Consider the following 14,378-nt stretch of genomic DNA (forward strand, 5'->3'; position numbering starts at 1 on the left):
AAATAGATTGCTGACAAGAATCGACAAATGATGGGACAAAACCGATGGCTAGATCTAACCTGCCCATGATCCTAGCCATTAATCTTGAGTATTCCAATTTTGGATTTTAACCGATTCACAGTAGGGCTCAACAGATGAACGGTTCAGATCTCTTACATATTGGCAACTGTACAGAGTATTTGACGTTTCTCTCTCCTATGTATATATATAATTTTATTCTCCCCTGTATCGAGAAAATAACAGGATTCAAGTACGAGACGGGTTCCTCTAAAATAAAGTTATTTTGCAATGTCTTGTGTGTGGCCCACCATGATGTAGCACTCACATCCACTCGGACCGTAAGGTGCACCCCTCTAAGATCACCTGCTATTTCATAAATTAGTACCATCCAAATTCCTGGTGGGCCACACCACTGGATACAATTGGGACAACGATTCCCACCGTTAAAACTTTCAGATTTTGTAAGGGGCCCACCGTATATTTTTATAGGTCATCCAATCCATCCACAAGAGGGGCCCAACATGGAAGAATGGACACTCCAAAAATCAGACCATTCTAAAACTGAATTGGCCCACCTAAGTTTTGGATCGGTCCAAGGAGAGCACGAGGGGTCGAACATGATGGAAAGAGTGGATGTCCTTCACATATCAGGGTGGGCCCACACAACCTGGTCGAATAAGTTATTCTGCAAACGCTGTAGAGGAACCGGCCACCAAACGTCAATGCAAAACCGCGGGGAATTTGCGTCCTTTTTTCCGGTGTATGGTAAGAACCAGGGTTTCGGTGCAGTGCAATGGGTGTACGTACTGCGTACCATTCAAGGGCTGCCGATTACTACGTGAGTTAGTGATAGCCATGCAGTCAAACACGACGTCGAATTACAAGGGTGACAAAATTGCGTACGTGCATGGATTAATATTTTAGGCTGTCCACTGTTTGTTGTCACGGACTTTGATTGGTTCAACGCTGCTCACCAATCACCACTGTACACGTGGTTTCATTTGAGGTCAAGCTAGATCGTTTAGCTCGTAGAAAAACCACCGCAAATGATCAATCCCAGCCATCCAGTTTTTGGCCTAAAGGGCAAATGGCGATCAACGAAATAAATTGGACGGCTGATATCGTATGATCCTCACGGTTTTTTTTATTTTTTATTTTCACACTCGACCTGTCATGGTAGGATCGGCTGCATGGACTTAGCACTATGTAATAGATTCACAGAAACAGTCCTGACTTGCAATGCATACGACCTGTTCAGCGCAACGAACCGAAATTGTCCTGTTACCGTTTGATTACGGTCCACGTCGCGTGATGCGCGTGGTGACTTGTGAGGCCGACGTGGTGTTGTGCGTCTTGTGAATGGTTGGTACCGTTTAGAAATGGTAATTTAAGCTGATGAATGCTCACATGCGCACCTTCTTACGTGTACACCCATGCGCACCTTTGTACACGTGTCTTAGGCACAAAATCTGAATGGTTAACCTGATGCGGCACCCTTTGAAACATCATAAGTCCAACTTTCAGCCTATACAAAACTTCGGTGGGCCATGGTAAATGAAAATAATTTCTTCTCTTGATTTGCATTTCTCTTTACTGTGGCCCAATAGAGTTTTGGATCGGGTTGAAAATTGAGATTGTAGAGTTTCAAGAGGTGCCGCATCACATTGACCGTTCAGATTTTATACCTAATACACCTGTGCAAAGGTGCCCACAGGTGCTCACATAAGAAGTACGCAGGTGGGCATTCCTCAATTTAACCATAGCTTTTGTGACAAATGGTAATAGATGTCCGGCCGACGAATATGACAAACTGGCCTTATGGCCCACCATCATGAGGAGCACATGGATACATGGACAGATGGTTCGGACCATCCATTTAGTGGGATCTGAAATGCATGATCAACTATTTGATTGACACATCTGCTCCTGTCCGTCTGATTAAAGGCCTCCAAATAGATGGTTAAGAATGAAATTTGCTGATCAGGAAGACACACCAATGAATGGGCCAGATAATCTTGTTATGGAAAATATTTTATTTAAACACATTACACTTAAAAAGAGTTTCATGTGTAATCAGTTTACATGCTATTCTATTTAGCTTTTAAGTGGTAATCTGTTTACGAGTAAATAAATTGTGTGTTTGGCTAGCCTGTAAATTATTTACAATGAATAAAGTATTCATACCGAAAACCTTAGGCGGTGAACTTTCTAAAACATGCAAATCATATAAGAAAGAATTGATTTTTTCTTAGGGCGCCAAAAAAGCAATAAAGCATGCACACGCTAAATGAATTGTATGTCTTCCATCTATTACAGTGGGACGTTCCATCCTTCCCTCGTGTGGTCCATTTGATAATTGATGAATTATTTATTTTTAGGCCACAGGGGAGCATCAAGGAAAGTACATGATGGATAGGTTGGACACACTATGCACATTACATTGGGCGTCACATATCATGAGTGTATATTAACCATCATGGTTAATTATGTTTAATGACTTTTTAGCTGTAAACACTTTAATTGTAATATAAAATATGACTTTTTACCAAGTTCCAGACAAAAAGCTATAATACGTTTATTGCCTATGAAGTTTTTATAGGCAAATACATGCATTTAAACAGCAGTTTTTACAGGCAAATACATGTATTCAAACAGCCCTTATAATTAGATTACCTATAATTCCTTTACAACTCGTTGACTTTATAGGCATCCAAACGACCCTTGATATTTTAAACTCGGAGGAAAGAGGTGCCGTCCTTGTGGTGGAAGAAACCACGCTTTCCTATCCGTAAATAATTTTATTTTTTTTCTACAAGTCTGCAACTTCAGGAAACCCTACCAGGGTTTTGGTGCGCACGGGAGTCAGTGTGCACGTATCTCCTGCTGTCTCTAGTATAGGCGGGTGGGAATCTTAACATGCATTATCTCCAAATTGGGCTTTTGAAATTTCGAATTTGAATTGCTTTCTGGATTCCCGCCATCATGTTTTAATTATTTGAGATAATGTAAACGGCTACTACAAGAGCTCCTTCCAAGAGAGAAAATTCAGCAAATTGGTTAACATTCAGTAAGAAAATCTCCATCTTTTATAGGTTAAAATGGTCTATCGGAAAAGATTTTGGTCATGAGCCTATCAAAAAGATGGGCCAGAAGAACGAATGGTTTGGATCATTATACACGTGCCATGTTTATGGTATAAAATCTGAAAGCACCGAAATTCCATGCATCTGTATGTGGGGATCCTATATTTCATTGCGCATGAAAGATTTAACAGAGGAATTTTCTCTAAAAAATTTAGTTAGACCGCCTACTCTTTTTCTTTTTTAACCAGCAAAACTAACTAGCTGGAGACCCTGGATAACGCAGCCTACTTTGTGTGTGTGTGTGTGTGTGTGTATATATATATATATATATAGAGAGAGAGAGAGAGAGAGAGAGAGAGAGAGAGAGAGAGAGAGAGAGACTTCGATACTCCGGCAGAGTATGATAGATGATACTCAGTGAAATAGACATTACATAAAAATCACATACTTGGATACAAGTTATTCAATTAAGCTGTCCAATTTACGGTTCCTAGCTTAGATGTATCATGAACCAAAAAGTACACTGATCTGATCATCTGGTAATCTGGGGGACAGTTAATGCATGGTTAAAAATGGAAAAAAATAATAATCCAGTGTTCCTGTTTCCATTATCAAGCGTACACGAATCAAAGGCTAGGATTGCTCAACAAATATGTTCTTGGGAGTGTGAATTAGCAACCATGGGTTCCCCAATGATATTGGGACTGAAATAGTGATAATGGATTCCACAAAGTTAACATGTGAAGCTTATAAAATTTAGAAGTGCCTGCGTATCAAGCCTGATACCAGCCTGAGTATCATATAAAAAAGGGTTCCACATCAATGCTGTAACTGTCAATAAAAGAATATATGAGGGGTATCATTGGAATTGTACATAGTGTAGGAATATTAAATGAAAGAGAAACAAAGGCAAGGATGTGTATAAATAAGAAGCTTGTGGGGGGAATCAAAAGCAAGGAAGCAAAAGAGGAATCAAAAGCAAAAGAAAACAATGGGAAGATCTCCTTGCTGTGATGAGAATGGTCTCAAAAAGGGTCCCTGGACCCCTGAAGAAGACAAGAAGCTGGTCCAACACATCACAAAACATGGCCATGGAAGTTGGAGGGCTCTTCCTAAGCTTGCAGGTAGAGAAAGGAAACATGCCAACTTTCTCTTACCTCCATATCTCCATCTCCATGCATGCATTTCCACATGTGTATAGGCATGTATATATGTTTGTCTTGTATGCATATATGTGAAATTTTAAGGGTGTTGTCATTGCTTTTGCAGGCCTGAATAGATGTGGGAAGAGTTGCAGGCTAAGATGGACTAATTACCTAAGGCCTGATATAAAGAGAGGGAAATTCTCCAAAGAAGAAGAAGAAACCATTCTCAACCTCCATTCCTTCCTTGGAAACAAGTAATTCTCCAAATTTCAGCAATCTGTTACTACTTGGAATACTAATAATTTGTGGGTTTTTTAATTTTTTTTTTTTTAAAAAAAAAACTTATATGTGTTTTGTTTGTTTACAGATGGTCGGCGATTGCGACCCACCTGCCGGGACGGACGGACAACGAGATCAAGAACTTCTGGAACACCCATTTAAAGAAGAAGCTGATCCAGATGGGATATGATCCGATGACCCACCGCCCGCGGACGGACCTGTTTGCCAGCTTACCTCAATTGATTGCACTTGCCAACATGAGGGAGGTGATGGGGCATAATCCATGGGAAGGACAGGCAGCCAGATTACAAGAGGCTGTTCAGTTAGCCAAGCTCCAATACATGCAATACCTTCTTCAATCTGCAGTAGCAGTTGCAGCAACCTCCAATGGCTTAAACAATGCAGCAGACATTGATGCCGTCAGTATGTTGAATTCAATCCCATCACCGAAAGAGGCTGCATTGTCCAGCCCTTGCCCACTAGAAAATGCCATCAGGTCTTCTTTCGAAATGGAGTCATCTCAACTGCCGCCGCTGATCGACCAGGAGACCTTCCCTCCTTCGCCAGACCTCCAATTTTCATGTGATTTTCATCAACCCATGAACAATGAAATAAATCAAAATCCAAACTATGCAGTTTTCAGTCAAGGAGATACAACACCCAAATCTCCATTGCCGCCTTCTCTTCCTCCCCTTGTGGAGAATTCAATCAGAAATAATGGTGGTGATGCTTGTAGCAATTCTAACTATGGAGGATGTGCTACTCCCTTTTGGTCTGACCTCTTTCTCGAAGACCCTTTCTTTAATGAGATTTTATAATTTAAAACAAGTGAGAGTTTTGAAATTGCACTACTCTTTCCATGTATCATAAACTTCTCTGCTGATAAATGCTCAATGCATCAACCTTTCGTTTGGTTTGCTATCTTCCTGCTCAACACAAGTACTTATACTGTGTTCATGTATGTATATATATGTATGTATGTATCTACGTACGTACATATATACGGTACTTAAATTTCAATCTTGATAATTTAGGTTATGCAGTTAGCTAATGGGCTACTTGCGGCCCGCCGTGTTATTTAATAGGCTGTTTTTGTGTGGTGGAAAGAAGATCAAAAGACCACATTGAGGCCTATAATCCTGAGCGAAGCGCTGTCATTTTCTCTGCCTTTTTTTTTTTTTTCTTTTTCTTTTCTTTTCTTGGATAATTCAGTTAAATTCAATAGTCATCTCATTTTGGTGATTCCTGCATCCTCAGCACCCGGCATGGGGACCCAACGGCCACGTGGGGTGCTCAATACTCTCACATAGATGGAAGTATATCGGCACGCGATGAGTTTGTTTGTCTTCATACTGTGCGATTCGTCGAGTGGGACACAAATATTTGAGGTGTCCTCTTGAGGCATTCTGTACCACAATCTTGATGGAACTTGTATTATTGGGTATTTCTACAACAAATTTCATATTATCCAAATTTTCTTGAATTTAATTAGTTCTTGTTAGCTAGATATAAGAAAACATTAGGTATTTTAGGGATTTAAATTAGGAATAATGTGGTAGAATCGGAAGGACCCGGACATGTGGAAGGATGATGTATCGAGGGTCCATCCAACTACCGGGCCTTTACTTGGATGGCTTATGTTTCAAAAATCACTTACAAGGCTTCCATCCCTCATCAAAGAGACATAGAAAAGATATATTAAAAAAAAGTTATGAATCATAAGGTTAAATTGAGCCGACCTCAATTAATTGAGATAAGGCTCAGATTATGATGATGATGATCATAAGAGTAAATTGAAGAATGGTCATGTAATGGATTTTCTAGTAAGTTTGATTCACTATAAGAAAACAAGTCTTTAGACTCATTCAATACTGTGATTGAAACCTTAAAAACCAAGGCTAAAGCCTTTACCCTTGGTTTTACCTTGATTATCTAAACCGATATTGTAACCCCCATGGCAATCAAGGTTAAAAGAAACATTTAGCCTTGGTTGGCTCAAACCGAAGCTGAATTAAGTTTTTAGAGCTGTACACGAGTTGAGTTAGCTTGGTCAGCTTGCTCAACTCACCTCGGCTCGAAATTGGAATCGAACTGAGTTGAGATGGTTTTCGGAGCTTGAAAAAAATTTTGAGCCGAGTTCGAGCTTGGCCGAGCTTGACTCGACTAAAATCGAACCTCAACTTGAATCGATTTGGATGGAATCAGCTTAGTGACTCGGTTATTTTGATATTAAAGCTACTCATCGAGTGTTTGATGAAATGACTTAACGAAGTGTTGTTTCGGGTGCATACATTCCCTACGGGATCAACTGGTGGCGAGGAAGGAATGGATACAAAACAAATCACTATAAAAAAAAAAACTTTACACTATAAAATTGCCCACAAATCTTGATTTAGGATGCTGCATACTGAGTGTTTGATGAAATACTTGTAAACTGCTATTACTGTTTTACATTCTGTGAGAATATTGAAAATGCGTTATATATATTTGAGAAAATGTCACACAGGTTCGAACTTGACTCAAACTGGCCCGAGTTGAGCTGAGCTGACTAGTAAGGCTTGAGGACTGAGCCATGCTTAGCTGTGCTAAGCTCAACTCGGTTCAACTTATGTATAGCTCTATAAAATTTTAGCTTCAGTTGTTCCCAATCGAGATTAAATTCAAATTTTAGCCTCGATTACGGAACAACTGAGATTAAATTCAAATTTTAGCCTTATTGCCTCAAATTTTAACCTCGGTTCTTAACAACTTTAGGTAAAACTAAGATTATGATGATTATAAGATTAAATTTAAGAATAGTGATGTACATGATCGATTTTCTAGAAGGTTTGAATATTTTTAAAACATGAGCCATTCCTGCCGTGGTCCCACCGAAAGATGGACCTGATTGATTCATAACTCTGCCACGTTCACTGAGAAGATGGGCATTATCACATGCGGGATTCAATGGAGTTACCACGGTCAATAATCACGAAAGGAGTAATTTAAATGGTTGAAATTAGATTGCCAGTCTTCTTTTTACTACCATGTTCCAAAATTACACGGAATCACGTGTAGTGCGGTAGCCTTTCCAGTACGAAGAAATTTCATAGTTTCCAATGTGGACGACCAAACAGCCGTTATGATTGTAAATTCATGTACATGTCTTTGAAATAAAAAGTTGTGTTCGGAAACTATCTGTCCAGGTTGGCTACGGTGTGCCACGTGGCATTGTTACATGATACATTGGGACTACGTAATTAGTCAGATATATGCAGTCCTGTCCGTTGATCCAAACTGTTCATGTGATGAGTCACATAGCTGATGATGGTCATGCACCTCAAACATCTTTAAAATGGGAATATTATAAAATTTTGATCAATGGCTTAGAAATCAATGATTAAAAAATATTAAACTATGGAGAAGTTGAAATACTCTAAACCAAGAGATTCTTTTTTGGGTCTCATCCATTCATGAAAAGGGTTTGGATGATTGAAACGTGACTTAGGAGCTGTTTGATTTTTTTATCTTCACTGAAAATGCATGCTAAATGACTCATTATTATTTCGAAAATCATTCTAAAAGGACTTAATTAAATCGTGGGCCGCACCATGATATACATGAGACATCTGTGCCATTCATTTATTTTACCAGGGTATAAGCAAAAAAATGAGGCAGAAGCTCAAGTGGCCCATGCCTAAAGTTTTGAAGAGGGTTTATTTGCCATCTAACTTATTAACAAGGTCACAAAGACGTCGATAATAGGAAAACTCGAATATTGGTTTGATACAAAACTTACAGGGCCTTTAATATGTTTTTAACAGTAAACCTTCAATTCCCACTATTTCATGTGATGTGGTTCTCATGAACTTTAGATCTGCTTCATTTTTGGGCTCATATGCTACAATCAGCTATCACAATGAAGGGACAACCTAGATAAGCCATATACATCATAGGTAGGTTTCTAAGCCATTGATCAAAATTTTATAATATTCCCATTTTAAAGATGTTTGACCATCATCAGCTATGTGACTCATCACATGAACAGTTTGGATCAACGGACAGGACTGCATATCTGACTAATTACGTAGTCCCAATGTATCATGTAACAATGCCACGTGGCACACCGTAGCCAACCTGGACAGATAGTTTCCGAACTCAACTTTTTTATTTCAAAGACATGTACATGAATTTACAATCATAACGGCTGTTTGGTCGTCCACATTGGAGCCTCACATGAAATTCACATTCTACCTCAATTTTAATAGTTCAAAAAGCAAAACGTTTTGTAATTCTAGTTAAAAATATTTAATATATACCTATTTTCAAATATTTATCATAATGAATTAAAAAACAAACAGCCCCTTAAATCCAACAATTAGATTCCTATAATATCCTACAAAAATGGGTCTGAACTTTTGTAGGAAACCTTGTTCTCTTATTCATGTTTCAGGATTTTGACTTTAAGCATTCATGTCCTGAGTGTTGTTGGAAATTGAAAGGATTCCCAACGGCTGGAAGGCCAGGCATTTAAAACGAAAAGGCTGCACTTTTCCTCGGGGCGGTTCCAAGGTTTTTAAATCAGTGCATCGGTTATCGCATTATTTTCGGTTTTTAATGTTTTATTTTTAATACTAATCTATAGGTGCAGATCTTTCATGGGTAAGATATCAATGGACTCGGGTCCGGTAGTGACCCCTCAAGTGCCGGTAGAGAAAAAGCTCAGTGGGCTCCACTATAATGTATGTGCTTTATCCATGCCGTCCATTCATTTTATGAGCTCATTTTAAAATATGAGATTGGAAAGGAGTCAGATCCAATGCTCAAGTGGACCACACCACAGGAAGCAGTGGGGATAGTGAAACCCACCGTTGAAGCCTTCCTGGTGTCCACCACGTCATTTATTTGCTATCCAACCATTTCATAAAGTCACGTGAACCTGGATGAAAGGAGAAAACAAAAATCAGCTTGATCTAAAACTTCTGTGTCCCACAAGAAGTTTTCATCGGTAGGCACACAATCCCAACTCTTTCCTATGGTGTGGTCCACTTGAGGTCTGGATCTTCCTAATTTTTGTACTGATGCCCTAAAATGTGTTTTCAAAATGGATGGATGGTGTGGATAAAACATATACATCATGGTGGGGCTCACAGACCGAATCAAAATCGAAGACCAACACATATGTACGTATAATTTTAGACCATACTTTAAGACCTTGGGCTATTCTGATAGGCTGAGTGTCTATTTCTTCATTAATAAGGTTTGGACGGTTGCCCATGAATTTTATCGTTTTGTGTCTGGAGTAACCTTCCAACAGCCTTTTCCTAAACATTGCATGGCACGTTCGTTTATTGAACGAATGAGCTGGTGCCATGTATATTAATATGGTGCACTTGCGTGAGCCAGTAACTTACAATTAGTTTATTTTAAAAAGCGAGATGCACTTTCGTGAAATAGGTTTCATGTATGGACCTGGATTGCCTCCTGGCGTTGCCAGGAGTGAGGTGGCAATTGAAACTGCTATATGAGCCCCAATTTCATATATGTGTTTTATCTATGTTGTTCACTTATTTTTCAGATCATTTCATTTTTGTGAAAAATAGTTAAACAAATAATATTTTAAATAAAAATATATGTATATAAAAAGTGTTTGTTTGAATTTTTTTAAAAAGTTTTTTAGTGTTTTGGTAATAGTCTAGTATCGAAAAAGAAGAGAAGAAAATATTACGTTTATATATGGGGTGTGGATTATCTTATTATTTCCTTGATGGATTTGTGGAGTATCAAGACTTGTGTGTTTCACACTGGAACACACGCCATGATCTTAGACTCAGGCACAGTTTCAGGCTTGGGCTTGGTGCAAGAGTGTAGGCATGTGAGGGAGTGTGATTATAGATGTGGGCATGTGATGCAGTGTAGCTGTAGATGCGTTAGTAGTGCACTTCGCACATGCACATCATGTCGCAGATGAGTCACTCCCTCGCAAATCAGTGTGAGACAAGTGTGATCAAGGCTATAGGTCACGCGCATGGGTTCAGTGCAAGGGCGTGACCATGTGAGGCGGTGTGGCTGTAGATGCGTTAGTAGTGCACTTTGCACTTCGCATGTGCACAGATGGGTCACTCTCTCGTGACCGGTGCGAGACGAGTACAAGTTGCGGTGTGACAGAGGCTATATGTCAGGTGGCTGGAGTGTTGTTGGCAAGTGGTCTTATGTTCACTCCCTAAGTATATATAGGGTTGTGATGTAGTAATAACTCCGTGAGACCGAGGTCAAATTCCAAAGGACTGATACCTGTACGTAATCTGAAACTAAGTAGAACTAGAACTAGACTAAGATGAAATCTAAATCGACTGTAAGGAATAATAATAAAATAATTATCTAAAACTTAAAGAATTCAGGGAAAGGAAACTAGGAATTCAGAGGATCCACTTATAGAGATTAGGGAGATCTTATGCCTGCTTCAAGAATTCAACTGGACTTAGAGTCCCATCTTTATTCAGTTGAAGAGTGTAACCGTGGAAATCATGACTGAACTTCCTTTGATATAGTTTTCAAGAAATGAAAAAGTATATGAATTAGAATGGATTCCATCACCAAACCATGCCAAGGAGACAAAGTAAATAATAAAATTAAACTAATTACCAACCAATCAACAATGTATGAAGGTTAGGAAGAGTACCGTCATCCGACCATGCCTTGGAGACGATGGTGAACAACAGGGCTTCCTGACTTCATAAACAGAAAAAGGCAAGGAACATGCTCAAAGCTATCGCAGACCCATTGTGATTTTAGTCACAATAGACCATTAAAAACTAAAAACTTTCCCTTAATAATCAAGCTAATATCAAGTTTAGTTCACAAATTAAAATTAAATCAAAGACATAAAGTAAATAGTTCTCCCATCATGCTACAAGCTTCACCTCTTAGCCCTAGCTAAGAGGTTTAGCCCATCACAGACATGATGAAGCTAGAAAAAAACATTAAAGCTAAAAGAAAATTAAAAGGAAAAGGAGAAGGAAGAAAACTCTCGTTGCCATCCCGCTCCCCGCCTCCACGGCTGCTCAGTCCATGTCCAAAAGATGGATTCAAGGATGCCCCCTCTCTCGTGCGTTCTCTCTCTCTCTCTTTATAGCTAAGGAGAGTCGGTGACGTGCTTAACAGAGGCGATAGAAACCAGTCGGCTGTGGAACAGTGTGCACATGGGCAGGAGAGAAACGCAAATTGTCTTGCGTTGGGATCCTGTTTTTGCCTAAAAGGAGTGTCAAAGAATCAGATTTTTCTGCATGGCTAGGGTCAACCCTGCTGGGGCTTCACTTGGACAGTTCGGATTGGCCATCCGATCCTCCTGATGGATGCATAATAACCCAGAAAGTCTGGTTTTCTCCGGACGGACTCCTGCGTAAATCCCTTAAAAATCGGCGTTGCGTTAGCTATGGGGCCCACATGCCTTGGTTTTCAATGAATCAAGGCTGTTCATTGAATTCCCCTCGAAAAACTAGTCAAGTATGGTCTATTTTGGCTCAGATTTGGTGTGGCCCATAGGACTTGTGCTTCTACCGTTCGTCCTACGTTTGGACGGTTAAAATCCGATATCTACTGTCTTTCGTAATTTCGCCACCTAGGCGAAGGTCTTGGTCACCTCCCGGATCAAATGAACGGCTTGGATCATCTAACCAGACGATAAGTGAGGTCCACTATTCAAATCAGCGTCATGTTTCACGTCAACGCGGAAACGAAAGTTTCCATTTTTGAATGGGAGTCGGGTCAGCGTAAGCTACCGACTCCCTTGGTTCAGTGCACCTCAAGAGTACGTGCACGGTGTGCACGCACCTCTCCATATGGGACCAACTGAGATGGTTCTGAGAAATCTTCTCCGTCTATCCGTGTTCTCGTCTCAATTACGCTGTCGAGAACAATTTTGAAGCATATCCAGATCTCGAGTGGGTCCCGAATCAAAGATTCATGATCTGATCTGTCCGTTGGAACACTTCTACAGGGATCCGCGAGATGAAATTCGACATGTACGGTTCATTTATGGTCTTCAGGCCATGTATGGAGTTTTGAGCTGAATGGATGGCGGGAACCCTATGATCTTGCATTCTGGACGTCATTCAGGCCATTTGAGCTTCAGTTTATCAATTTTCTCGGATCTCGTAGAAATCCATCGATCTTGGTCCCCTAGGGTCTGTCCCTTGCCTTGGTAAATTCTAGATGTTAAATCCATGCTTTTAGAATCCTATTTCAGTTCAAGCTCGTAAATACACCTTGCAGCACAAACACGGTTAAATTGGCCATTAAACAGTACCATGTTCGTAAATACAGGTAATAACTAGGGTCTAATATGCAATTTTTCACCCTCAACACAACCCCCAACCAGCATTTGCTAGTCCCGAGCAAAGTATACGAAAAGTAAGTTGAGAATTAAAGAACAATTTCTATAAACTCGAGTGATTTTTGCAAAATAATCCAGATACGAGAATTCTAAGATTCATGAATGTTGGGTATTACTTTCTCCTGGACTTAAGCGCATGGTAAACTTCATAATCATGTTCAAAGTATTGATCCATCAATTAGAACAATTCTAAACATTGAGTTCCATGGGTGTATAGTCTAATCTCGACTTAGCAACTTTAAGATTTACTTCTCTATTTCTTGACATCATTGGTAACCAATAAGAGGATTCATGACAACCAAAGCCTGCCTCATAAATTTCAACTTTTGATTTTTCTCTTAAAAGTAATGCCAAGGAAGGGAATTAAATCCTCACCTATAGGGAGCAAACCTATGATAAAGACCATTCGCCTAGCCCTTTTCGACTGTTAATTGTGGGGAATCGAACTTTCACTTATAGGGAGCAAACTTATGGTGAAGACCATTCGCCCAACCCTGGGTATTTTCTTTTTCTTCAATTCTTTTTTTTTCTATTGATCATGATCGGCAACTTTTCCAGGCTGGTTCCTTTCATGCTTAATGATTACCAAGTCAATCCTTCAATATTGAACTGAAACCTTAATGTGTAAGCGAGATGTGACATGTGAAATTGTGACTCATTCAATGTTTAAAACTTCTAATCATGAATTAACAATTCAGACCTAATTGTGAAATCTACTAGATAACTGAATTCAAGAGTTATAAATTACTAACATCACGTATCTTGAAATTCTAAATTAAGGATATCCTTCAAAATCACTTCGAATTCATAAGAAATTTTCAGAAAAATTTAAAAATTTTCACAATTTTTTTCTCAAGACCAAGAAAATATTGATTAGGTACCTAATTTCCCACCCCAACCAAAAATCTACATTGTCTTTAATATAAAAGATATGAGCATGCAATGTACATGGGACAACGAAAGTAAGTGAAACATAATGGGACAATAGTATCTGAATGACGAATCGAGAGAGACTTTGCAAGAGATCGCAGCATGAAAGTGGGTTAGCATGAGAGTGAAAACAACTAACTCAAACATCCTAAAACAATGCAGGAAGCAAACTAACCTAATGGTATAAAGCCGTCTATCCTAGAACAGCATAAAGCAAACTATCCTAGTCCTATGAAAGCAAGGAAAAACTACTCGATTATGCTGTAAGATTCCTTTTCTGGTCAGTATCTTGATAAGTTTCTCAGTAAGTTCCTCAACAGGATCATCCAAAAGCCCTTTTTATAATAGGCTTGGACGCCCTAGAGCATGACTTTCCGGAGAAACTTATGTACCTCATAAGAAAATTTTCGTTAAATTTCTTGAGGCATCCAAAGTATATACAATTCACCTGTGGCAGAAAAAGTTTCAACGTTAGTATCCCATGGTGAATCAGAGACTACAAGTAAATAAAGTTCAGAAAACTTCACAAGAAGTGATGTAGTCTCAACACATTCCGAAGTATTAGAC

At 39.3% G+C, this 14,378-nt stretch overlaps 1 protein-coding gene across 1 annotated transcript; it reads left to right on the forward strand.

The window, feature by feature from the left end:
- Window positions 1-4,061: 4,061 nt before the first annotated feature.
- On the forward strand, window positions 4,062-5,428 carry LOC131242288 (transcription factor MYB93-like). Its single transcript, XM_058240842.1, has 3 exons — window positions 4,062-4,207; window positions 4,353-4,482; window positions 4,596-5,428. The coding sequence occupies exons 1-3, from the start codon at window positions 4,075-4,077 to the stop codon at window positions 5,323-5,325; spliced, it is 993 nt and encodes a 330-aa protein (XP_058096825.1). The 5' UTR covers window positions 4,062-4,074; the 3' UTR covers window positions 5,326-5,428.
- The last annotated feature ends 8,950 nt before the right edge of the window (window positions 5,429-14,378 follow it).

Source organism: Magnolia sinica, chromosome 4 (assembly GCF_029962835.1).
Source record: "Magnolia sinica isolate HGM2019 chromosome 4, MsV1, whole genome shotgun sequence".
NCBI classification, from domain to species: domain Eukaryota; kingdom Viridiplantae; phylum Streptophyta; class Magnoliopsida; order Magnoliales; family Magnoliaceae; genus Magnolia; species Magnolia sinica.